Source organism: Littorina saxatilis, linkage group LG12, assembly GCF_037325665.1.
Source record: "Littorina saxatilis isolate snail1 linkage group LG12, US_GU_Lsax_2.0, whole genome shotgun sequence".
Classification (NCBI taxonomy): Eukaryota; Metazoa; Mollusca; class Gastropoda; order Littorinimorpha; family Littorinidae; genus Littorina; species Littorina saxatilis.
Window position 1 is genome coordinate 77,941,036 of NC_090256.1, and position 26,730 is coordinate 77,967,765.

Below are 26,730 nucleotides of genomic sequence, written 5' to 3' on the forward strand. Positions count from 1 at the left end.
AACAAGTACAGAAAGGATTTTGTTTGTTAAAGAGGTCACCTTTATATGACAGGACAACAAGTACAGAAAGGATTTTGTTTGTTAAAGAGGTCACCTTTATATGACAGGACAACAAGTACAGAAAGGATTTTGTTTGTTAAAGAGGTCACCTTTATATGACAGGACAACAAGTACAGAAAGGATTTTGTTTGTTAAAGAGGTCACCTTTATATGACAGGACTACAAGTACAGAAAGGATTTTGTTTGTTAAAGAGGTCACCTTTATATGACAGGACAACAAGTACAGAAAGGATTTTGTTTGTTAAAGATGTCACCTTTATATGACAGGACACCTGCGTGCAGAATGGAAAAACTGCCATTACCCAGTGATGCCGTGACATTGTGACGTTACATGAGCCATAGCTCTGCTCTTCTACTCTCAAATTCAAAGAAAATGTTGGTCCTTTGAGGACCTAAACAGTTTGAATCAAATGTAAAATTTTGAATACTTATGAGCTAAACAGCAAATCAAAGGCAGAAACGAATGAGGAAAGTATTAGAAAGAGGGCCAGCTGCATAAGGTGCAGATATGGTGATAATGATACTGTTGGTTAAAGTTCTCATAAAATACAGCTTCCTTAACCACGCCACGGCTCTCTTCAGCACACATACTCATGGGCTGTGACCCGAGGAGTGTGTATCATTTTTCCAAAGATGTACAACTTTTTTTTTCAACACTCAATCCTGGATGTCAGAAACTCAGTATTTTTTTCCAAAGTGTTCAACCGACAATAAATGATCCTTGTTATCTTCTACTCAATTCTAGATGTCAAAGACTCAATATCTTTTTCCAGAGTATTCATGCAACCGACGAAAAATGCTCCTCGGTCTCTTCATAGATTACAATTCTTTGGTTTTAACCGTTAAAGACATTTCTTGTTTTTGTAACCATTATAGAGCCTGCCAGCTGGGAAGCAGTCACACGCATCAGACGAACGTCCCACATTCTCCCTTGACTCTCTGCTGTCAGACACTAAGAATGATGTAAGTAAATATGATCTGTTTCAAACCCCCCACGGGTTAGGGGGAAGAATTTACCCGATGCTCCCCAGCATGTCGTAAGAGGCGACTAACGGATTCTGTTTCTCTCCTTTTACCCTTGTTAAGTGTTTCTTGTATAGAATATAGTCAATTTTTGTGAAGATTTTAGTCAAGCCGTATGTAAGAAATGTTAAGTCCTTTGTACTGGAAACTTGCATTCTCCCAGTAAGGTAATATATATTTGTACTACGTTGCAAGCCCCTGGAGCAAATTTTTGATTAGTGCTTTTGTGAACAAGAAACAATTGACAAGTGGCTCTATCCCCTCTCCCCCCTTTCCATAAAATAAAAAAAGAATCTGTTTCAAGCTGGTTATAGGAGGTATATATACACAGCCTATTGTAAGTGGCTGAAGTTATCTCGCAAGATGCCGGTATTGTTTAGGAAAAGGAGGAGGGTGCTCTGAAAGCAAGTAACGGGATTGTATGGGAAATAAGTAATCATTTTTGTTTGTGTGTCAAAGTAATTTCAATGTTGTTTGCTAGGTAACACACATGGACAAGGTTCAGAATCATTTCTGCGTGTAAATGCATAAATATATATATAAAATATAATTCTGTGTGTTGAGAAAGAAATTGCAGAACATAACCATATTCTGATATTTACTGTTTTGATCATGTACAGGAGGCAGAAGAGCACGAGATTCGTTTGATGCAGAGGGATCTGAAGGTCAGTCTCTCTGTCTCTCTCTCTCTTTCTCTCTCTCTCTCTCTCTCTCTCTCTCTCTCTCTCTCTCTCTCTCTCTCTCTCTCTCTCTCTCTCTCTCTCTCTCTCTCTCTCTCTCTCTCTCTCTCTCTCTCTCTCTCTCTCTCTCTCTCTCTCTCTCTCTCTCTCTCTCTGTTAGCTCGCATACACACTCATGCACTCGCACAGAGCCCTTGTACTTATGAGAGGAGTTTGCTTTAGTCTGTGACTCTCTTACCTGTGCCTGACCATGCTTGATGGACTGCTGGACTTTACCTAGTGGTGTGTGGCTTGTTCCTCTCCCAGTTTAACCCCTTCACTGCCCACCCCGTATGTATTACGTGGTCATTTTTGGTTTGTCGTACGCCCATAACCGTACCTAGTACGTGGGATTTGCGTCAGCAACATTTCAGGACATTTCTGAAAACTAAATGGGAGGTAACCACTGTCCAAGTTCTTGTATGGGGTTCTAAACACAGTTCTTTCCCACTTGACCGTTCGGATAAGTTACTACCACGTGTTGAAAACTTTGTTAGACTTGTAGAACCATAGATAGAATTCACAATGGCGGCCGAAAGTCGGACCTCAACTCGTAGACCTGTTTTCAAGCGATGCAGTGTTCTTGAAGCTCTGCAAGAAGTGATTTATGGATTACCACACAGAAGAATACTTTTATGGGCTGTAATGTGAGTACCTGAGTTTTAGCAGTGTTTTTGTGTGGTTTTACATGCTGCAATGTGTGTGTGTAAGTCCGGAAACAGTAGTTTTTGACAAAAATGGTCATTATATAAATTGTTACTATAACAATCACAAACAAACTCCAATGATCATGTCATCACATACTAGCCCAGGGTATAAGCAAAACACATGCCAAAGATCTAAGAGATATCTCAATAAATGATCGAGCAGTGAACAGATTGGTGAACCTACCGAAGAAAGTGACATTTTGCCCTGGCACACAGCAATACCAAAATGCTGTTATGCTGTGGCAGTGAAGAGGTTAATTCATTCGCATATTATATTGTCATGCTTTATTTTCAGAGGGATTTGCTTTCCAGCAAAGGAATAGGCATCGCTGCAGAAGAGGAAGATGATACAGAAGCAGACGAAGGTGAGAACCATTATTCTCGTTATTTTGGATGTCAAGAGCAGGTCAGCTGTAAAATTCTGTCAGGATATTTCAGAAAAATGTTTAAAAAAATTAATTAAAAAAAGATAGACGAGTCCACATCTGGTGTGTTTTTTTAATTTTTTTATCAACTATTCATTTTACTTCAGATAAAAAGTATAAGGTATCACTATCAGTGAGTGTGACACTTTCAAAAACAAATTTGATGGGCGCAGTGGCGTGGTGGTAAGGCATCGGCCTCCTAATCGGGAGGTCGTGAGTTCAAATCCCGGCCGCTGCCGCCTGGTGGGTTAAGAGTGGAGATTTTTCCGATCTCCCAGGTCAACTTATGTGCAGACCTGCTAGTGACTTAACCCCCTTCATGTGTACACGCAAGCACAAAACCACGTGCGCACGGAAAAGATCCTGTAATCATTGTTCGGTGGGCTATAGAAACACAAAAATACCCAGCATGCCTCCCCCGAAATCGGCGTATGCTGCCTGAATGGCAGGGTGAAAACGGTCATACACGTGAAAATCCACTCGTGCAAAAAACATGAGTGAACGTGGGAGTCTCAGCCCATGAACGAAGAAGAAGAAGAAGATAAACAAATTTTATTTTAGCTTTTGGTTGTGAAAGTGGGTTGTTGGTTTTGGTTTTTTTTTTACTTGGTTTTTTTTTTTACTTTGTTAAGTTACTTGACTCTGCCTAAAAATACCTAACTATATAAAATATTGTGTAAATCAGCAGAGAATAGTCCAGGCTTTCACACGGGGTCAGAGCATTCCTCCACTTGTACACATACCAACAATCTACAGCCTGGCTGATGTTTGTGCAGAGTGGGGATGTGTTGCTGAATCTTCTTCTTCTTCTTCAGTGTTCCAGAATTTTCTGGTTACGTGTGAGCTCGTTTGCCCATTTGGGTTCCCCACACTATACTCTGAGAGCATAGTCAGCTCACTCCGCTTTCGTTGAGTAGGCATGCTGGGTATTTTCGTGTTTCCATAACCCACCGAACTCTGACATGGATTACAGGATCTTTTCCGTGCGCACTTGGTCTTGTGCTTACGTGTACACACGAAGGGGGTTAAGTCACTAGCAGGTCTGCACATAAGTTGACCTGGGAGATCGGAGACTGTTTACATACTTGACTGGGAGGGGAGATATCTGTTGTTAACTCCTCCAGTTACCCGCCTTCTGGTTTATGGAAGCCTATGACAGCATGTTGATATACAGTGGTACTCCCGACGAACGACCCCCCCATCAGAGACCCTCTCCCTTCTCAGACCTCATTCTTGCTGACGGATTAGTTTTGCTATATACATCACCCCCATGGCCGACTCCCCCCAGAACCCGATTTGCGACCGACTAGTTGTTACAATTTACGACCTTGTAACGACATTTTCAAATCAAAACCTAACAAAAAATAGTAACGTTTTGCTTGAATCTCTGAAAAAAGATCGCAAAAATCACTCGGCCGGAAATATAACAGACGACGCGTTTAGGTCTCGATTGCGCATGTCCGGCGTTCACAATTTTACGATCCCAACATGCCCTTTTCTTTGTCCACTTCCTTTCGAAAAATCAACAAACACACGCGCGAGCATCAACGATCTTCTTCTTCGACCATGGCTTCGAACTCTCCTTCAACTTCAAACGCTCAATCGCGCGGAAAGAAGAGGAAAATTTTGACTCTGAAACAGAGGATGGAAGTGGTGAAACGGAGCCGTAAGGGCGAAACGGCAATTTTGATCGCGCGGTCGTTTGAGGTAGGAAAAACTCAGATTCAATCGATCGTCAGCGACCAAGAAAACGTGGTCAATCGATGGGAGACCGGCGAAAATTGTGACCGCAAATACTTATGCGGTTTGCTTTGGCCAATAACTTTCCCGACATGGCTGATGTCTTGCTCAATTTTGACAGTCAAATTAAGAAAGACCACTTGAAGAGAAAGTCTCAAGCTTCTCAGACTTCCATGAAATCTTTCTTCAAACCAGTGTAAAATGTGACAGGTGTATAGTCCTCTTCCAAATACTGACACCCATATGAACATAAACTCTTTTGACTCCCAAATATTTTTTTAAATACATGTAGAGGATACAATTAAAGTTAAAAAAAAAAGAAAAAATACATCTCTTGCTTTTTATTGAATTAGATTATCAAATTAATTCACCAAACCACAACTGTAATTATGCCACAACTTCAACGGACCCTGAAGGTATTTCTCTCTTTCTCTCTGTCACTGATTTTTTCTCTCTCACTTGTCTTTTTCTGACCTGACCTCACCCCCCATGTAAGACCCCCCCCCCCCCCCCCCCCCTTTTAAGACCTAAATTTGTCAGATTTTGGGAGGTCTTTTATGGGGAGTACCACTGTATAAGAATGCTCTAAGGTACTGTGTTTACACCCCCGGTATAGGGGTGTGTATAGGTTTCGCTCGATGTGTTTGTTTGTTTGTTTGTTTGTTTGTTTGTGTTCGCATATAGATCTCAAGAATGAACGGACCGATCGTCACCAAACTTGGTAAACAGGTTCTATACATTCCTGAGACGGTCCTTACAAAAATTGGGACCAGTCAAACACACGGTTAGGGAGTTATTGGTGGATTAAAATTATACAAGGATTTATACAGGGACATCTTAATGGTCAAAGGGAAATAACCATTCTCACTCAGTCACTGCCACCAACTGAGAAGGTTATTTCCCTTTGCCGGGGGTGTTTTTCCTACCTCGTAGGAATTTCTTGTTTTTGTTTGGGTTTGATTATCATTGTGTGTGTGTGTGTGTGTGTGTGTGTGTGTGTGTGTGTGTGTGTGTGTGTGTGTGTGTGTGTGTGTGTGTGTGTGTGTGTGTGTGTGTGTTTAATCCTGCTGAATATCTTTCCTGTTGGTTCTATTGCAGAGAACTTTACAGATGAACAGAGGAATCAATTGCTGACGGTAAGATGCAGGGACAAATAACGACATGTACATGTATAGGAAATGATAATAACGTAGCATAAATTTCATACTTTTCAACCTCCTGCTGGGGATGTTGCCAATAACAAATAGTATTTTTTTTAAACCTAAAACATTGATAGTTATGGATTTATCTGGCAAGTTTGTGAGTTATTCTTGTTGTGTAGGACCCTGGGATGGTATTGACAAGGCAAAGCTAGCATTTGACCAGCTGTAAATTGAAAATGTCAGAATTAAATTTTGCAACCAGTCAAACCAAGCCGTTCATATTTTCTTGTGACACATTTTCTGAAAACACTGCGCCTTTCAGCTCAAAAGGTCATACAGGTAGACTGCAAATGTTCAAAAATAAAGACCCAAAACTGGAAAGGGTTACTTACGGAACGTTTAATTGAAAACGGGCTACAAAACAACCACAGATCACTGTGTCTTTCTGCTTCTGTGATAAAAGGAAAATGTGCAGGCGGAGGGACAAGCTGTGTGCTTGTTCCCTTACAGTGGGCTTACACTGGTTTGTTGGCTGGCTTGTCGGCTGGCTTGTTGGCTGGTTTGTTGGCTGGCTTGTCAGCTGGCTTGTTGGCTGGTTTGTTGGCTGGTTTGTTGGCTGGTTTGTTGGCTGGTTTGTCGGCTGGCTTGTTGGCTGGCTTGTTGGCTGGTTTGTTGGCTGGCTTGTTGGCTGGTTTGTTGGCTGGCTTGTCGGCTGGCTTGTCGGCTGGCTTGTCGGCTGGCTTGTCGGCTGGCTTGTCGGCTGGTTTGTTGACTGGCTTGTTGGCTGGCTTGTTGGCTGGTTTGTTGGCTGGCTTGTCGGCTGGCTTGTTGGCTGGCTTGTTGGCTGGTTTGTTGGCTGGTTTGTTGGCTGGTTTGTTGGCTGGCTTGTTGGCTGGTTTGTTGGCTGGCTTGTTGGCTGGTTTGTTGGCTGGCTTGTTGGCTGGCTTGTTGGCTGGCTTGTCGGCTGGCTTGTTGGCTGGTTTGTTGGCTGGCTTGTCGGCTGGCTTGTCGGCTGGCTTGTTGGCTGGCTTGTTGGCTGGCTTGTTGGCTGGTTTGTTGGCTGGCTTGTTGGCTGGCTTGTCGGCTGGCTTGTCGGCTGGCTTGTCGGCTGGTTTGTTGGCTGGCTTGTTGGCTGGTTTGTTGGCTGGTTTGTTGGCTGGCTTGTCGGCTGGCTTGTTGGCTGGTTTGTTGGCTGGCTTGTTGGATAATTGGCAAAGTACAGTGGAACCCCCCTTTTAAGATCTCAGAAAATTGGGTCTTAAAAAGCAGGGAGTCTTAAAATGGGGGTTATTTTACAGAGTTTATGAACAGAAAGTCTGAGAAAACAAGGTCTTAAAAAGAAGGAAATCTTATATTGGGGGGGGGGGGGGGGGTGGGTGTCTTCAAAGGGGGTTCCACTGTAGCTGGTGACAGCATAATTATGTGTATGTGTGCATTCTTTGTTCTCTGTGACAGTTCCAACAAGAGGAAGGTCAGATTCGAGAGATTCACCCTGGGGAGGCAGTGCTTTCTCACCATCCGTGTGGACACCTGTTTACAAACAATCTCTTGCCCACTGACTGTGGAGTGGTGACCAGTGCCACACACAATCCACTCAGCCAGCTGCTGACCAACTACCAGCCAGGTACCATCTCTATGGTTATCTCCCTTGACATTCTGGGCACCAAACCTGATACCCCTGAGTTATCATGGATCCAGCAGCCTGTCTTTCATTTTCCATCCTTTGCTTCATGACGGTCCTTGAGGAAGTATAAAGAATACAATTATGGTTCTGGGAATGTGAACATTCGCATCACATGGGTGTACAGGGGTACCTGCGATGAAAGGACACCCTTGGGACCAACTAAACATGTCCCTACATTGCAGGTGGCCTGTCATGACAGGTATATTTTGGTAGAGATAATAGACAAAGGGACCCCAGAATGTGTCCTTTTAATGGAGGTGTCCTCTCATCAGAGGGGCCACACATCGCAGGTACCACTGTATATGCAAAAGGCACCCCCTCTTTCTGAACAACTGCCTGTTTGTCATTCAGCCTGTCTAATTCCTGAGGGGATGTTTTGTCGTCGTTGTTATAATGTCTGACGCCTTTTTATATTTAGTCAAGTTTTGACTAAATATTTTAACATCGAGGGGGAATCGAAACGAGGGTCGTGGTGTATGTGCGTGCGTGCGTGTGTGTGTGTGTGTGTGTAGAGCGATTCAGACTAAACTACTGGACCGATCTTTATGAAATTTGACATGAGAGTTCCTGGGTATGAAATCCCCGAACGTTTTTTTTCATTTTTTTGATAAATGTCTTTGATGACGTCATATCCGGCTTTTCGTGAAAGTTGAGGCGGCACTGTCACGCCCTCATTTTTCAACCAAATTGGTTCAAATTTTGGTCAAGTATTCTTCGACGAAGCCCGGGGTTCGGTATTGCATTTCAGCTTGGTGGCTTAAAAATTAATTAATGACTTTGGTCATTAAAAATCGGAAAATTGTAAAAAAAAATAAAAATTTATAAAACGATCCAAATTTACGTTTATCTTATTCTCCATCATTTGCTGATTCCAAAAACATATAAATATGTTATATTCGGATTAAAAACAAGCTCTGAAAATTAAATATATAAAAATTATTATCAAAATTAAATGTTCCAAATCAATTTAAAAACACTTTCATCTTATTCCTTGTCGGTTCCTGATTCCAAAAACATATAGATATGATATGTTTGGATTAAAAACACGCTCAGAAAGTTAAAACAAAGATCGGTACAGAAAAGCGTGCTATCCTTCTTAGCGCAACTACTACCCCGCTCTTCTTGTCAATTTCACTGCCTTTGCCATGAGCGGTGGACTGACGATGCTACGAGTATACGGTCTTGCTGAAAAATGGCAGCTACTTGACTAAATATTGTATTTTCGCCTTACGCGACTTGTTTTTTGTTGAATTTGGGCTGTGTTGTGGAAAGGCTTTGTGTGCCCTGAAATAACTTAACTGTTTTTGTTTCAGAAATGTTGATGGACATCCTGTCATCAGACATTATTTCCCTTGCGTACGGCAGTCTTCCCTGCAAAGAACAAGTTCAGCGGTGGCTCCTCTTCTTATGTATGTTTATATCTGTTCACAATTTCTGTAAAGTCTAGATTTCTTTATTGTTAAACATGGCGTATTTTTACACTCTTTCTGCTCAGCCTTGCGGTCTTTCTGTGATAGCAGATAGTGACGGCAATGTGAGGCACTACAATTACCAAAATTTAAACTTGGAGAATACATGGAAATACTTTGTTTCTGGGTAGTTATTAAAGTGACTTATAAAAAGAAATGACAGATTTGCAAATACTAAAGGACATAGTTGCTATGGAAACTGGCATAAACAGCGCCATATTGGATTTCTAGGAAACGGTTTTACAGCTACATCATACATCAGAAATGCTTGATATTCGGCACAATGATACACAAGACTTATATCTGCAATCATATAGAACGATTTTTTTTACTAAAGACTACAGTTGAATTTAAATTAATTTTTGTAATAATTAGAAGAAGGTGTCCTTTCAATTTCATGGGAGGTGTCCACTCATCAGAGGGGGCTCACGTCACAGGTACCATTGTAGCGGGTACTTTCTCATCAGAGGGGGCTCACGTCGCAGGTACCACTGTAGTGTGTACTTTCTCAGTACCAGAAAATGCAGGAGTGTGAAGCATTCTGAGTGATTAATATAAAAAATCTAAATGTTTAAATAACTTGGCACCTGATTACATCAACCCAGTTCATTGTGAAAGTTGTCAAAGGAGAAACACTTCATAGATCTACTGTGTGTGGTCAGCAGCTTCCCTTGCAAAAAATTGTGTATTCCCATGTGTACAGGTTGGGTAGTCAGTAATGTTATGCACGTAACTGAAAACACATTGATATTTCATGTGTTTGTGTTTGTATGTGTGTGTCTGTGCCTCTGTGTGTGTCTCTACCTAAATGTGTGTGTGTGTGTGTGTGTGTGTGTTTTGTTTGCGTGTGTGTGTGTGTGTGTGTGTGTGTGTGTGTGTGTGTGTGTGTGTGTGTGTGTGTGTGCGTGCCTGTGTGTGTGTGTGTGTGTGTGTGTGTGTGTGCAGTGTCATGTCACAGCAATGCCACTGTGGTGCAGAAGTGTGGAGACCAGTTGCTACAGGTATTGCAGTGGCAGATGGAAGACATCATTGAAGGGAATGACAAGCACACATGGGCCCCACGCATTTTGGACATTCTTCGCATCTTGGTCAACTGGGGTAACATTTCATTAGGCCAAAAAAGAAATAGGTCTGTTTACGGTAACATAGGCCCAAAAAATAGGGTCGGTAGGTCGGGATTTTTTTTTGTTTTGTTTTTTTTTCTCTTCCAAAAAACCATATTTTTATGTTATTTTTTTTTTTTTTCCCAAATGCCAAAGAAAAGTCTAGGGTCGCGCGAAAAAAATAGGGTCGGTCAGGTTACCGTAAACAGACTTTTTTTTTTTTTTTTTGCCTTACCTACCTGTCTTCTCTGAGTGCATGGTTGCCTGGTGAACATATGACTGATCCATTGTTACTGTTAGCAAGAATTGTTATTGTGGCTTTGTTTTTTGTTTTTAAAAGCAAGAGTGATCATTGCAATAAGCTTTGTTGTTTTTTTCCATGCGCTCTCAATCCTGTTTTCTTGATCCCTGTGAGGATGACTTAAAAGTTACTTGTCTTAATTCTCTTTTCTCGATCCCTGTTAGAATGGACTTATTCAAGTTCGTCTTAACTGTGCACACTCTTCTGATGTAATATGCTACACTGGTGTATTCACAGCAAATGAAGACTACCAAGAATTAATCTTCAGAGTTCTTATGTTCAAAGTCAGAGTAATTTGTCTTGGATTTTCTTGCAATTTGAATGACACATAATTCAGTAAATACAGGTAGAGCAGACTTATGTTTTGTTTCTGGTGGAGTATTGGAGCATCAAACGACTCTATTCTGTCTATACAAAGAATTGATATTTTATCATCTTACTTTTTGCCTACAGGTGCTAATAAAGATGAACTGGTTTTTGACACTGCCGCTGCTGATGCCACACAACTTGGGTAATTTTGTTTTTTTTGTTTTTTTGTTTTTGTTATGCAGTGCTCAAGGGAAAAATACAAGTCATGTGTCTTATGCGCCCATATCATTTGTAAAACAGCTTGTTTAATTGCTTGTTACCAAATCTGACAATATGTATTTGGTCGTAAAAGCAATAATTCTGGCGATTATGATCATATATTTGAAAGGTAAGAACGAGTAACTTAGAAGTAGCATTGCTGTACTTTCACACATACTGGATTATTTTAACTTTAAAAACAAAAAAATTAACTGTAAAATCCGAATTTGGGGTTTTTGATTTGAGAAATGCAGAGTAATGCAGTGACCTTGTTTGATCCAGATCCTAAAGTGCTTGAAGGTCTGTCGTGGTGGTGTGATTGAATATTTTAACACATTTTATTACCATCCTGAAGAGGTCAGCGACAAGCTGCCGAACATTTGATAAAGAATTTACCAAAACTTGTTTCTGTTGGGTTTTCTTTTCGTTTTCATATTTTAACACTTGCAGAATACAGAATCTTTAATTGCCCAAGGTTGGGAATTTGTGATGACATTGCGGTTAACCCCTTCACTGCCCACCCCGTATGTAATACGTGGTCATTTTCGGTTTGTCCTACGCCCATAACCGTATCTCATACGTGGGATTTGTGTCAACAACATTTCAGGACATTTCTGAAAACTAAATGGGAGGTAACCACTGTCCAAGTACTTGTAGGGGTTCTAAACACATTTCTTTCCCATAGACAGTTCGGATAATGCTGTTATACTGTGGCAGTGAAGGGGTTAAGAAACATTTTAATCCAGCCATATACACCAACACACGCATCATTTATACAAACTGATTTATACAAACATGTATGTTTTGTTAGTGTCATAAAAAAATGGTATTTAATTCTGACTTATGACAACATTATTTTCAGAGAGGTTGTGCCGTTACATGATAACGGAGGCTTGCCGCCTGTGGGCCAGAGAAATGTGGAGTCCGTGCTGAAAGTGTTGTCCTGCTTGCTGCAAGCCAGGTGTGTGATATAGACACAGGGTTTCATTTACTAGTGCGCCCTGCGCCATTGGCGCATTCAATCTGAAAATGTCCCATCACAATTCCCTTCAGTGCGTCAAAGGGCGCATTGAGATTACGTACCACTGCGCCACCAAATGTACACTTTACATCGGATTACACACACACACGCACGCACGCATGCACACACACCTACACACACACACACACACACACACACACACACACAGATAACTCGATATAGCGGCTAATTCTCAAATGGCACCATATTGCACCCTTTTGCGTCTTTGGTCAAAACACGTACAGGCCTCTTTGGCGCTTCTTGCCTTCGACTATGTCCCATCGGTATTTTGGTTGAGTGGGACAAATGTCCCATTGCCTTTTTCTCCCAGGCTAAACCATGTAGACATGTTCCTTTGACAAATAGACGGATTTCGGAAATAACTCTGTTGAGTTTGTATACGCTATGAAAGAGTGAATTCCCTTGCTTTTTCGGGGACACATAATCGACACGTGGTTCCTGTACGCATATTTGAGACATACACCGTTGCTAGTGACTGGCCTATGATATCACGCAGGAAAATGAAACAGGAACAACGTGTCGATTATTTGTCCCGAAAAAGCAAGAGTACCCACTCTTTCACAACCTATACAAACATGACACCGGAATTCGCCTTTTGTCCATCATTTTAACTCCTCTGGTGGGTCTATGACATGGGAACTATTCAGACCCCTTGACCCCTCTGGTTCACACATAATTTATCCTGTCTTGTAGAGTTTTCTTCATCACAAAGTTTTTGCAATTTCCTGTTTACAGAACATGTACCGTACTTTCCGGGTGACAAGGCGCTTCTTATACAAGACGCACCCCCTTCTTTTTAAAAAAAAATGTAATCCAGTCACCCATTGGACGCAGGGGGTCGATAGGGCGCACCAAAATGACCCACTTTTTGCCATGAGAGGTGGTTCCCCTGTCATATCTGAGAGAGGAAACACTTCCTGCACCGGGGTCAGTGACCGACTTTAACTGAGTGAAAATATGTGTGCTCTGTGTGTGCGGCCAGATCAAAGGCATTGTGATAGCTGGGTGGCCTTGTTTTTAGACACGACCTACTTCCCAGGGGTCAATGACCCAGTTTTTGCCATGAGAGGTGGTTCCTCTGTCATATCTGAGAGAGAAAACACTTCCTGCATCGGGGTCAGTGACCGGTCAGTGACCGAGTTTAACAGAGTGGAAATCTGTGTGTGCGGCCAGATCAAAGGCAGGGCAGTACCTAGTAGCTGAAACATGCATTATCACAAGTTGTTTGACTGGTACTCAAGCGGTCTCTTTGATTTTTTTCATATTTCATACAGGGATTAGGCGCTTTGTTATACAAGACGCAGGGGTCGAACTCGAGGAAAAAAGTCGCGCCTTATGACCCGGAAAGTACGGTATTACTTTGATGTGTTGTTCCTGAACTGTGTAGCGGGTAGATTCTTTTTTGCGATGTTGCTTTTACTGTTGGCGTCTTTTGTTATCTTTTTTTTCCTCAACGTTTTTTTTTTAATATTTTTTTTTATATAAAAAATGTGTGCAGGCCCCCCTACAGCACAGAAGAACTGAATCAGCTACTGGTGATGGTGTGTAAGGTGTCCCTGGACCAGTCCCTTCTCAGGTAAATTGCTTGTATTGCTCTCCGGACATGCACACCTTTTCTTGCTGTGCTCATGCACTGAGTCATTTACACAGTTGAATCCCTGCCAGACGGGCGCAGTGGCGTGGTGGTAAGACGTCGGCCTCCTAATCGGGAGGTCGTGAGTTCGAATCCCCGTCGCTGCCGCCTGGTGGGTTAAGAGTGGAGATTATTCCGATCTCCCAGGTCAACTTATGTGCAGACCTGCTAGTGACTTAACCCCCTTAGTGTGTACACGCAAGCTCAAGACCAAGTGCGCACGGAAAAGATCCGGTAATCCATGTCAGAGTCCGGTGGGTTATGGAAACACGAAAATACCCAGCATGCCTACTCAACGAAAGCGGAGTGAGCGGACTATGCTCTCAGAGTATAGTGTGGGGAACCCAAATCGGCAAACGAGCTCACACATAACCAGAAAATTCTGGAACGCTGAAGAAGAAGAAGAAGAATCCCTGCCTCTTTTATAAGACCTCCAACAATCAAGGCTAAAAGGGGAGATGATTCCACTGATCTTATGAAGAGACAATCTTCAACAGCAGGGTCTTCAAAAGGGAGAAGTGTTAAATCAGGACGAGGGGGGAGGCAGTGGTGGGTCTTACTGGATTATTTCCACTTTATTCTAACCCTTACCCTGGTGCAATTCTGTAACACATGTTACATAGCTACTGGTGAATTAACACAGAGAAAAATAAAGAAAAACAGTCATAGGTTTTCACATCCATGGGAGGTAATCGGAACCGACCAAACAGACGGAGCCAGTAGCGCGACAACCAGCCTAAGGGTTATGAAGTCTTTCAAATGAAGATTGAATTACATATTCTTACCCCAATTCTCAAAGGGCAGGTAATTTGAGTAGTTTTTCGACATCTAGCATGTGAGATTGAAGTCAATGCATTTGTGAGAATTGGGTAAGTATATTAATGAAAAGAAAATTTACTATTTTCCATTATGCATCAGTGGTGTTTGGAAGTGAAACATGTTTCAGATTGAATACTGTGAGAGCTAGATAATGTGCATGTACATTTTAAAGGGCTCTGTTCTCCAACACACACAAACAAGCACACACTCACGCACGCACAAACACACACACACACATAAACTCACACGTACACACATGTACACGCATGCACGCATGCACATATAGAGTAAGTTTCTGTGGGGCGGGGATATAGCTCAGTTGGTAGTGCGCTGGATTTGTATTCAGTTGGCCGCTGTCAGCGTGAGTTCGATCCCAGGTTCGGCGGAAATTTATTTCAGAGTCAACTTTGTGTGCAGACTCTCTTCGGTGTCCGAACTCCCCCCCGTGTACACTACATTGGGTGTGCACGTTAAAGATCCCACGATTGACAAAAGGGTCTTTCCTGGCAAAATTGCTTAGGCACAGTTAATAATTGTCTACCTATACCCGTGTGACTTGGAATAATAGGCCGTGAAAGGTAAATATGCGCCGAAATGGCTGCAATTACTGGCCGTATAAAATTTCATCTCACACGGCATCACTGCAGAGCGCCTAGAACTGTACCCACGGAATATGCGCGATATAAGCCTCATTGATTGATTGATTGATTGAAATCATAGTCACAGTAACTACTGGTGTAGAAGCATTGCAGTCACATTTGTGTGTTTGTGTCTTGTCTGTCTGTGTCTATGTGCAGAACCATTGCCATAATCTAGTGTGTGTCGATGTGTGTGGGTGTGTTTGGCTATCTGTGTCAATGTCTGTTTTCATACAAATCCTTGTTGAGCCTTGAATGAGAATTTGTCTGCTGCACTTGATAGATAAGCCATACTGATAAGCTTGCTGCATGTGTTGTATTATTTACACTCAAGTGTACAATGCTGAATTACCCCCCTTGCTAATTGACCTCATTTACTGCCATGCTGTGCTGCAGAGAATGCCTACTCAGTGACCTTCAAGTGTGCATGGCCTCAATTCTGGACTGTTATGCAGCAAGCAAGTGGCACACAGCTGTGAGTAGCCTGACAGGTTTTTTTTCTTTCATTTTTTTAAACACCTGCTGTGTGACAATGATCAGCAGTATCTAGAGCATCATACATACATGTTACTATCCATTGAAATCTGCGCAGAATTCACACACACACACACACACACACACAAACACACACACACTATTATCCTTTGTTTTGTCAGTGATTAAGAAATGTAGAACATGTTAAAATAAATGTAAAATATATGAAGATTTAAAAATTGTGCTAGACACTGGTGTATATTAATTTTTGTAGAGTAATTTTTATAGATTATGCGAATGTTATAGGATAGTGCAAAGAAAAGGCATTTCATCGAAATCCTTGCATGCGCTCCTAATCAGTTACAATCCAAGTGTCACGTCATGTTCAATAGCAAAGAAAAACACGAAAATTAGAGTTGGTGTATTATTAACATTTCCCCCCCCCCCCCCCCCCCCCCCCCCCCCCCCCCCATTCCCAAATACAATACAATAATACTTTATTATCTTTATTATCTCAAAATAGAAATTACATTGTGGCTAAACACATAATAATTAACATTAAAATGCATCAATATATAAACAACAATTACACACAGATACAAACACACACACACACACATACACACACACACACTGTACACACACACACACACACACATGTTGCACACACACATGTTGCACACACATACACACACACACCTCACAAATACAAAATGATACATTCATGCAAGTTAATGAGTGATCTTATCAATTGTATATTGCACTTTCTGTTTGAAGTGGATGTGACCCTTTTTATTATTTTTATTATTCCTTTTTCCCCCCAGGTGCCGTGGCTTTGTCGCGTGCTGGGTGGGCTAAGCAGCCATCATCACAACCAGGTGTACGTGACTCAGCTGTTCAGCCCCACCAGTCTGCGTGGTGGCCACATCCAGCAAAGGCTGGCCTTCTTCTGTCTCCACAATGTCGTCAACCACTGTAGCCCCACTGACCAGCAGCTGCGCGATTTCCAGGTGTGTATTGCTGGAGTGGCATAGTGGTTAGAGCAGAGCTTCCAACTGGTACGCTAAGCTTAAAATTGCTACGCATAAACAAATAATCATATGCATGCAATAGCTCCCTCTATTTTGTGAGTCCTGGCACTCATTCCTGCTTTCACGGGCGGGGATGTAGCTCAGTCGGTAGCGCGCTGGATTTGTATCCAGTTGGCCGCTGTCAGCGTGAGTTCGTCCCCACGTTCGGCGAGAGATTTATTTCTCAGAGTCAACTTTGTGTGCAGACTCTCCTTGGTGTCCGAACACCCCCGTGTGTACACGCAAGCACAAGACCAAGTGCGCACGAAAAAGATCCTGTAATCCATGTCAGAGTTCGGTGGGTTATAGAAACACGAAAATACCCAGCATGCTTCCTCCGAAAGCGGCGTATGGCTGCCTAAATGGCGGGGTAAAAACGGTCATACACGTAAAAGCCGTGGGAGTTTCAGCCACCAACGAACAAACAAACAAACAAAATTGCTGCTTCCCTCTCCGTGTAGCGGTCAAAAATGGGTCATAAAACATTGCCTACACTAAAAAAAAGTTGCACTGCAGATACTCTCTAATGGGCATTAAATTACATACCTTGCCCAACTCACATATAGCAATTAACCCTAGTTCAGTGCTGGTAACGCTGTACGCGTCCCCTTGGTAACAAGGGAGACAACTCTAAAAAAGAGTGACCAATAGCCAAGGCCAGACCAATACTGAGTCTGTCTTCCGTATGCGTGCGCATACGCCACCATTTGTAGTCATTCCTACCTCAGCGCTCAGTCAAGTTGGTCGCTATTTTGTACGCTCTGGCTGTTGTACAGCCGTTTTCACTGAGTCTTTTGACTTTGTTACATTCCTCTTGGTTTTCTACTCTTCGTTTTGACTTCGCTACAGCAGTCCCTGCAATGTACGGCCCCCGGCGTGAGCGGACACCTGACATGTACGGACACATTTGCTCGGCACGGAGTGTTTTCCTTCTATATTTGCCCCCCCTTAAACGGACACCTGCAAAACGTGGACGCGGACACTCATTTTCGGTCCCAACAGCAGGTCATACCTCCAATGTACGGACAGACCATCGTCAAATTTTCACCTTAACAAAATCGATAACAGAGCAGTCCGGCTCTTGGTACAAAGATCACAGCCGCAATGGCGTGACGACAGTCACTGGTAACTTGAGTGCACCTGTACCCATCAGGAGGGGGGGTAGTTTTGGTAAGGAGTGGAGTACATGCGAAGATGCCAACATGAAACTGCACTGTGCTCTTTATTCTTGTCTGTTGGACGTAAACAACAGAAACCACAGTCGATGAAGGTCCTGAGCGAAAGAGAGTGAAAAACCGGCCACAGTTCTCAGCATCGTGTGTCTGTGTGTAACCTCTTTCATTGACAAGATACTCTTGTTTCCCCTCAGCCTTGACCAGTGAGTCGGTTGCCTAATCTGTGAACCCTTCAGTTGTCTTGCTTTGTCAAAAGTTACGACACAGTCAACTGGTTTTGCTCTGAGTGAACAGTTGGAGCTGACCTCTCTGGCCACAGCCCCAAACAGTCCATGGCTGGAGGGAGTGAGAGAGAGAGGGGGGGGTGGAGGGGTAGCTGGCTAAACTCGGTGGGGTGTCCGGTGTCACTGCATGTCAGCAGGAAGAGCATTGGAGAGAAATAGAGAGGTGTACTCTTCCACACAATTTCCAAGCATCAGTTGTCACGGCTTGGGGTAGGCACTAGTGAGGGAAAGTGGGAGCTGTGTTATGTACAGTGTATTTCCGACTGAAGAGTGAAAAGTCACTGCCATGCCACATGATCGGCATGCAGTCAATAAAGCCAGACAAGATGAAAATAAATTACATGATTATGACATGCAGCTCTATCTGCTGCTATTTATTCAAACTGGTTTTCAAGCTTATTCTTGCAAAGCATCTGCACACGCTCCTCTGTGCTGTGTTTGTGTGGCTGCTTTCGTATGTCAGTGCATGGTGAGTGTGTTCACTGCCTTGAGGATTTATTTTATCTCTTCTTTTCAACACTTTTCATACAAATCATTTTTACAGAACGTTTAAAGAAGTATTAGGAGTTTATTGTTTAGTAGCCACAAGAAGTGATTAGCATAGACTCAATCCTGTTGTTTGTGTGTCTCTGTGTGAGTGTATGGGGGAGGGGGTGGTGTGGTCACCCCTCCCATGACCGGACACCTGCAATGTACGGACAGTTTTGCTATGGCCCAAGGGTGTCCGTTCATGAGAGGGACTGCTGTACTATGTTGAGGTGAGATCTTTCCTTGTCTTTTCATGATTTTGGCGGCATTTTTGGCCACAATTTGGACTTCCGCTATGGGGGAATGCACTGAATTCAGGTTGCCGCACAAGCTGTCAAACGCTGTTGCGTTGGCAGCGGAAACAGCTTTCAAGTATTTTGAGGAAGGGGTGGTTGAGTCTAAGGCTCAGTTGGTTCCACCACCTTCTGCTCTTGGTGATTTCCGGAGTTCCAAGGAGACTAAATGTCCTTTCCGGTTCCGGGAATCACCGTCTGTGGCCTTCACAGATGTCGTCGTTGGGTAGTTTTGGGTTTGTTTTACTACCATAGGAGGAGTTTTGAACTGTAAATGCACTCAGCTGCAACAAAAACGCAAAACGAAGGCTGTGAGCTGCACTGTGCCTTTAAAAACAGGCAATAAAAAGCACTATTGACAGAATGATCGAATGATTGTTGTTTGTTGTTGCTGGTTGTTGTGCGTGTGTGTGTTTTGTTGGGGGGGGGGGGGGGAGGAGGTATGATTTTGCTTTTTAACTCAATCAATGAGTCTTATATCGCGCATATTCCGTGGGTACAGTTCTAGGCGCTCTGCAGTGATGCCGTGTGAGATGAAATTTTATACGGCCAGTAGATTGCAGCCATTTCGGCGCATATTTACCTTTCACGGCCTATTATTCCAAGTCACACGGGTATAGGTAGACAATTATTAACTGTGCCTAAGCAATTTTGCCAGGAAAGACCCTTTTGTCAATCGTGGGATCTTTAACGTGCACACCCAATGTAGTGTACACGGGGGGAGGTTCGTACACCGAAGAGAATCTGCACACAAAGTTGACTCTGTGAAATAAATTTCCGCCGAACCTGGGATCGAACTCACGCTGACAGCGGCCAACTGAATACAAATCCAGCGCGCTACCAACTGAGCTATATCCCCGCCCCAACTGGGTTTTTTGCTGGTAGTGTAATCAAACATGCTGGATGTTACGGGTGTGTTTTTCCTTACGGTTAACATTTTGCTGTTGGTTGGCTGTTTGCTTTATTGAATTTGTTTGCTTTTTGGATATTTAGCATCAGGAGACATTTTTGTGTTTTCAGTTTGTTAGAAGTGATTGTGGGGTTTGATATTTTTGTTGTTGTTGTTGTTGAGTCACTTGAGAAAAAGTGACTCTATGTAATCGGTCAGTGTTAGTCTGTCCGGCCGGCCGGCCGTCCGTCCGGCCGTCCGTCCGTAGACACCACCTTAACGTTGGACTTTTCTCGGAAACTATCAAAGCGATCGGGCTCATATTTTGTTTAGTCGTGACCTCCAATGACCTCTACACTTTAACGATGGTTTCGTTGACCTTTGACCTTTTTCAAGGTCACAGGTCAGCGTCAAAGGAAAAATTAGACATTTTATATCTTTGACAAAGTTCATCGGATGTGATTGAAACTTTGTAGGATTATTCTTTACATCAAAGTATTTACATCTGTAGCCTTTTACGAACGTTATCAGAAAAACAAGGGAGATAACTAGCCTTTTCTGTTCGGCAACACACAACTTAACGTTGGGCTTTTCTCGGAAACTATAAAAGTGACCGGGCTCAAATTTTATGTGAACGTGACTCATTGTGTTGTGAATAGCAATTTCTTCCTGTCCATTTGATGCCTCATATAATATTCAGAACTGCGAAAGTGACTCGATCGAGCGTTTGCTCTTTTTTATCATGTTTTTTAAATTTTGTATACACCCAGATCCAGGACCTGTGTGAGTTGATATCGGGGCTGCGACCATTGCTGCAGAGTGATAACTACCAGCTGTCCAGCCTGATCCACCTGTTGGACGTGAGCGTTGGCCCCGCGGTGCAGCACATCACACAACGGGTAGGTCACCTTTTTTTCCTCAGGCACAAATGTTTCTTCATTTCCATGGAAACTCCTGGGTTTTATTAACAATTTAATTCCTCGTTTTTAAAAATTGTCCTTGTAAAAAAGAAAAAAGAAAATAGAGAACATTGTGGGGGTCTGCAAGAAAAGTAAACCATCTGGATAAACCTGTTTTTATGCCAGAAATTCCTGCTGTTCTTCTTCTTCTTCTGCGTTCGTGAGCTGAAACTCCCACGTACACTCGTGTTTTTTGCACGAGTGGAATTTTACGTGTATGACCGTTTTTTACCCCGCCATTTAGGCAGCCATACGCCGTTTTCGGAGGAAGCATGCTGGGTATTTTCGTGTTTCTATAATCCACCGAACTCTGACATGGATTACAGGATCTTTTTCGTGCGCACTTGGTCTTGTGCTTGCGTGTACACACGGGGGGTGTTCGGACACCGAGGAGAGTCTGCACACAAAGTTGACTCTGAGAAATAAATCTCTCGGCGAACGTGGCGACGAACTCACGCTGACAGCGGCCAACTGGATACAAATCCAGCGCGCTACCGACTGAGCTACATCCCCGCCCCATTTCTGCTGTTTAAAGGCACAGTGCTTCACGTGGAAACGGTGCTGCTCATTATCTATACATATAAATAAAAGAGAGTGTCTGTCTGTCTGTGTGTGTGTGTGTGTGTCTGTCTGTGGTCGCCATACCTCTGAGATGGCAAGAGGCAGGAACAAGATAGTGTGCACGTACACTCCCTAGGTGCCGCAGATGTGCACCTGGGTTTTAGTTTCTTGATTCATTCTTTCCTTTACCTCCCATTTATTGAATACAGCCTATATGGTGCAAGACCAGTTCAGTGCCTACTGTTCACCTGTAGCAAGCACATCATGCCAGTGATATTAGAGACTCGCTATTGCTCCTATGAGGGGAAGAAATGAAGAATGAAAAATTAACTGGACAGTTCCGGAAATTTCTAGAAGGTAAGGGAGATAACTCTTTTTTTGTATCCAAACAAAGGAGGTAAAGCTAATGATAATGGGATAGCGAGCATCTTAAATTGCTACAGGGCTCCGCTTACTCCCGGGCGAAGCCGGGCTTAACTGCTAGTTTCAAATATGCCAAGGCCATCCCATCCCGCCGCCTCTTCATGGACACAAATTCAATATCTTGGCTGCTTCCTCTGCAGAGTTGAATCTTTTGGATAAATTAATTTCTTGGCAGACACCAGTGGCAATCTGTGATGTTAACCCTTACACTGGTGCAATTCTGTAACACATGTTACATAGCCACTGGTGAATTAACAGGGAGAAAAATAAAGAAGAACGGTCATAAGGTTTTCGAATCCATGGGAGGTAATCGGAACCGACCAAAATGACTGAGCCAGGAGCGCGACATATGTCGTGACAACCAGGTGACAGTATATATACGTAAAGTAGCGCGACATATGTCGCGACAACCAGCCTAAGGGTTATTAAGTTACATATTCTTACCCCAATTCTCATAAATGCATTGACTTCAATCTCACATGCTAAATGTAAAAAAACTACTCAAATTACCTGCCCTTGCAAGGGTGGTAACCAAGCTAAAAAAAACAGACGCCATAGCCGTTGCTATGACCTGTCCCACCTGGTTACCCATGACCCACCGCGCACCATGTGAGCGCCGGCATCCGGAATAATCATTCTCGACTTTCGACGACGCACGTAGGATGTGCGGAATTCGACTGCTCACTTGGACTTCACTAGCCCTCGTCTTTTAGACGATACAGACTTGCTGGGTCCTTTACCTGTTCGCCATTCATTGGTGAGATCTGCCCTTTTTATTGAATTGTTGTTGTTAGCTGCTTGGTTTTACAGCCGCGTCGGAAATTTACGTTTCTGGTCGGCTATGGTTTTTGGCCATTTAGCTTTTCGAAGATGGCCGATACCAAGCAGTAACTCAGTGCGAGGCAGGAAGGGGAGAAGGCTTATAGCCTTATTTAGAAACCTCCGTGCGGGTCGATGACCCTTTGAGTAGTACTTCTTTTGTAGTAGCTATTCAGGCGGATAAGGTTTCGTTTTTTCTCCCCAGCCCGCATCTTTTCGTAAGGAGAACCAGTCAGTGTCTTCCACTTTCGGTGGGCTTAACGATGAAATATGTGTTTTTATTTCTCAGCAGTTTCAGGCACGATCGGCGGTTCCCGTCTCCCGCCCTCTGTGGCGGACACTTTTTGCTGGCTGGAGGGGGCCCTTTGGCCTAGGCGACGTCTGCCAGCGTACTCCTTGGCAGCCCTACTACTTCAGCTTCGCGCCGTGGTCTGGTGCAAATGGCCAGTTCGGTTCAGCCCTTTCTGCCTCTGGTAGCACTGGGTTGTTCACGAGCACCCTTTCCTCTCCTCTCCGCCCAAAGTCATCCGCGGAAGAGGGAGGAAGAGAGACACCCTGCTCTGAATCCGCCCCCTTCCGGGAAAAAGTAAGCTGCCACAGCAGCCGCTTTTTGCATAGCGAGCCTACAAGCAGTAGGCAGCGCTACACACTCTTCCTCCTCCACCGAGGAGTCCGAATCCCCACTAGCAGTTGTGTCAAAACGCAAAGGCGGGGAGACGGGGGAGGCACCGCACTAAAACTCCTGCTGATAACACCGCCAAGAGTGAGAGTGAAAAGCGTGATCCGTCTCTGCCTGCCAACCCAAACCACCCACATGACCCGAGGGGGGAGAGGGGTTGGTGGTTGGCACAGCGCCCTGCCGAGAAGGAGGGCGAGTGGGGGTACGAGACAAAGCCGAGCCCGGCCAGCCGTATCCCACCCGCTGTGCGAGAGAAGCGTCCCAGTGCTGAGAACCAGTCTGCCTGGTTTGAGCCACGCCGCGCCCCGAGTGAGGAGGGGGGTGGTTTGTCACGAAAGACTGAATGAGAGACACAACCGTAAACGGCCGTTCCTCACTCGTCCACCTTCTGACGTCCTGTAGCCCCACCGCTCACCCACCCCGAGGGGGGGGGGGGGGGGGGCGGTTGCTGGCTGAGGACAATGACCACTGGTAAGGCGGTACTCCTAGAACGATGACAGCAAGTAGTGATCATACGACTACGAATTGGTCACTGTCGTCCTCAACGCCCACATGTTCAGGAAGCTGAAGCTGACCCCATCACCAACCTGTCCCTGTGGTCTGGAAGACCAGACTCCAGAACATGTCTTAATGACATGCCCCCATGCAAGGGCAGGTAATTTGAGTAGTTTTTCGACATCTAGCATGTGAGATTGAAGTCAATGCATTTATGAGAATTGGGTAAGTATATTAATCAAATGAAAATGTACTATTGAAATTTTCCAATTCTTCACAAATTCTCAGTCATGATGTTGATTTTTTGTGGAGGGATGGCCTCATCATCCTTTGTAACAGCTTGGCCAGATCTGAGATAGTGAGCCGAATTGTTTACGCAGGAAGGACTGTGTCTTTGAATTAAACATTGTAAATGTATTTAGGCGTTATTTTATGAATATTCAATTGTGCATGTCTCGTTCATGGCTATAAATGGCTCAACTAAATTCCAAGTCAGTGTGTCCAATCTTACTCGTATTACTTTTTATGCTACCGGCACGGTGGCCTAGTGGTAAGGCGTCCGCCCTCTGATCGGGAGGTCGTGGGTTTGAACCCCGGCCGGGTCATACCTAAGACGTTAAAATTGGCAATTTAGTGGCTGCTCCGCCTGGCGTCTGGCATTATGGGGTTAGTGCTAGGACTGGTTGGTCCGGTGTCAGAATAATGTGACTGGGTGAGACATGAAGCCTGTGCTGCGACTTCTGTCTTGTGTGTGGCGCACGTTATATGTCAAAGCAGCACCGCCCTGATATGGCCCTTCGTGGTCGGCTGGGCGTTAAGCAAACAAACAAACAAAAAACAAAAAACAAAAAACTTTTTATGCTGGCTTATTATGAAATCAGCTTTGCTGGAATGAAGCAATTAACATGTTGACAGGCAGTGGTTTAATTAATTTTGTTATCTGTCATCTATTTCAGAAACAGCTCTGTCGTTTGCTGGAATCTGTGAGGTTAATAGTTTCCGAAATACGAGACAGTGTGCAGCAACTGGATTACACAAAGGTGAGCACGAAAGGTTGTAGAGGCTGCACAAGTTAATGAGAAGCTGTAGTGATCTGTAAGTCTTCATGCTAAACTCTGGATACCTACTTCAGACCTGGGAATCCACACGATTTCGCCATATTTTGTACGCATGATTGTCGAGAATACGATCAGTACGGTCAGTGGGGAAAAAATACGACAAGAAAAATTCCTAGACTACTTTTCTTCACAAGCCCATCCCAAAGCCGATCCAGTATTTTGACACATGACTACAGTTTTTGTCAGTAAACATTGAAAAAAGCTCCTCTTTTTTGTATGTATAGGTAAACTTAATTAACAGTGTGACGGACGCCTGTGAAGCATGTTTCAAGCATGGATGTTCAAATGCTGTGAGGAGTATGCTCATTTTTCTAAAAAAATACACAAAGTTTGTTTGAGAATACTCTAGGTGCAAAAAGGGGGTTCCCAGGTCTGCTACTTTCTAAATCAACCTTATTTTCAGCCTGTGGCTGTTTGTGATTTGATGTATCTGATTTCCTTGCCTGTGCAATATCATTTTCATGCCTTGAGTGTGTCATGCTTTGCTTTTCAGTTAATTCGGTTTTGTCAAGTTCAGTTGTTTTCGTCTCCTACACTATTTTGTCAAAAACATGTCTGTAATCATTGTGTAATACGAAATCTTGCTTTTAGAAACTTATTTCATTCTGAGATTTGTTCATTAAATGACATTTGTTAATCAAATGATTTTGCAGGTGAAAGGTATGCTGCTGCATCTATGCCTCAAGTGGGATCTGTCCGTTAAAGCCAGTAACACTAAGCAGGTACTGTGACATTTCTAGAAATCTTTGACAAGCACCAAGTGCTCAGAATTGAGTGTAATGCAACAAAGAGTGCTGTACCAAAGTTGAATTTATTTCTACATGGTCAAGGTGGTCAGTCGCATTCAAAGTTGTTGTGTTTGTACACTGTTTCTTGAGCTTTTGAGCCATTGTAGATTTCTGAATGAAAACAAGAATGGTTGTACAGTCGACTCCGGTTAATCGGCCACTTTTGGGACTGACTGAACTATGGCGATTATCCGAAGTGGCCGATTAACCGAACATTTTGACACATAAGTTCTACGTATGAAGAAAAGATTCGGTCCCAGGGAAAATTGGCCGATTATCCGGAATTGGCCGATTATCCGGATGGCCGATTAACCGGAATTGACTGTACAATTAAACCTGCATCTAGCGGACCCTTATTTCGGCGGACACCTTAGCATAACGGACAATTCAAGTGAGGACAGATGTATTTTACACTCAAAAACACCTGAAAAGAGCGAACACCTCAAAGGCGCGGACGCGGACACCCTTTTTTGGTCCCGATTGGGTTCGTTACTTGTCAAAAACGAACAAACCCTTGAAGCAGACAGCTTTTAGCAGACGCTGGTCCACCATCTTGGTTCTGCAAATACAATCTCGCTGGCGATGTGAACGCGCGAGAAGCTTATTTTGTAAGCCAATGACAGCACTTGTATGGTGCACACTCATTGGTCGATGCCGTGAACTCACAAACAAAAACACGGGTTTCTACTTTCTGTACTGTGATGCATCTTCATCTCATCCTTCGTCTTCGTCTCATCATGCCAAAACGAAAATTTTTGACTTTAGAAGAGAGAGTCGATGTGATAAGAAATTGGACATGGGGCTGTCCGTTCGAAAAGTTGCTCATGAGCTGAATTGCGAAAAAACTCAAATTTACAACATAAAAGCTGATCGAACACAAATTCTCAGTCAGTGGAAATCCGGTGCCAGATCGACGGCAACATGTGTTAAGAGAAGAAAAACAACCTATGATGAGTTGAACGAAGAACTCTTCGAGTGGTTTTCAACAGCTCGATCAAAGAATCTTCCCGTGAATGGCCCATTGCTTCAGGTCGTAAGAAACCGATTGCACCTCTCTCTCTCTCTCTCTCTCTATCGCTTGCTTGCTCGCTCGTTCTCTCTCT

General features: G+C 43.5%; 1 protein-coding gene across 6 annotated transcripts in view; it reads left to right on the forward strand.

Annotated features, from left to right (window-relative positions):
- Positions 1-26,730, forward strand: part of LOC138982837 (SMC5-SMC6 complex localization factor protein 2-like) — a 62,339-nt gene that overhangs the window by 30,038 nt on the left and 5,571 nt on the right. For all 6 annotated transcript variants that reach the window (XR_011460988.1, XR_011460989.1, XM_070356198.1 and 3 more), the window contains 15 exons: positions 937-1,023; positions 1,704-1,748; positions 2,805-2,874; positions 5,773-5,810; positions 7,272-7,440; positions 8,814-8,909; positions 9,915-10,067; positions 10,827-10,884; positions 11,803-11,901; positions 13,481-13,558; positions 15,469-15,547; positions 16,371-16,556; positions 20,556-20,684; positions 24,678-24,761; positions 25,493-25,561. Coding sequence is in view for 4 of the 6 variants with exons in the window: in XM_070356198.1 (XP_070212299.1) it covers positions 937-1,023; positions 1,704-1,748; positions 2,805-2,874; positions 5,773-5,810; positions 7,272-7,440; positions 8,814-8,909; positions 9,915-10,067; positions 10,827-10,884; positions 11,803-11,901; positions 13,481-13,558; positions 15,469-15,547; positions 16,371-16,556; positions 20,556-20,684; positions 24,678-24,761; positions 25,493-25,561 (1,440 nt within the window). In the remaining 2 variants the exon portion in view is untranslated. The remainder of the gene's footprint in view (positions 1-936; positions 1,024-1,703; positions 1,749-2,804; positions 2,875-5,772; positions 5,811-7,271; positions 7,441-8,813; positions 8,910-9,914; positions 10,068-10,826; positions 10,885-11,802; positions 11,902-13,480; positions 13,559-15,468; positions 15,548-16,370; positions 16,557-20,555; positions 20,685-24,677; positions 24,762-25,492; positions 25,562-26,730) is intronic.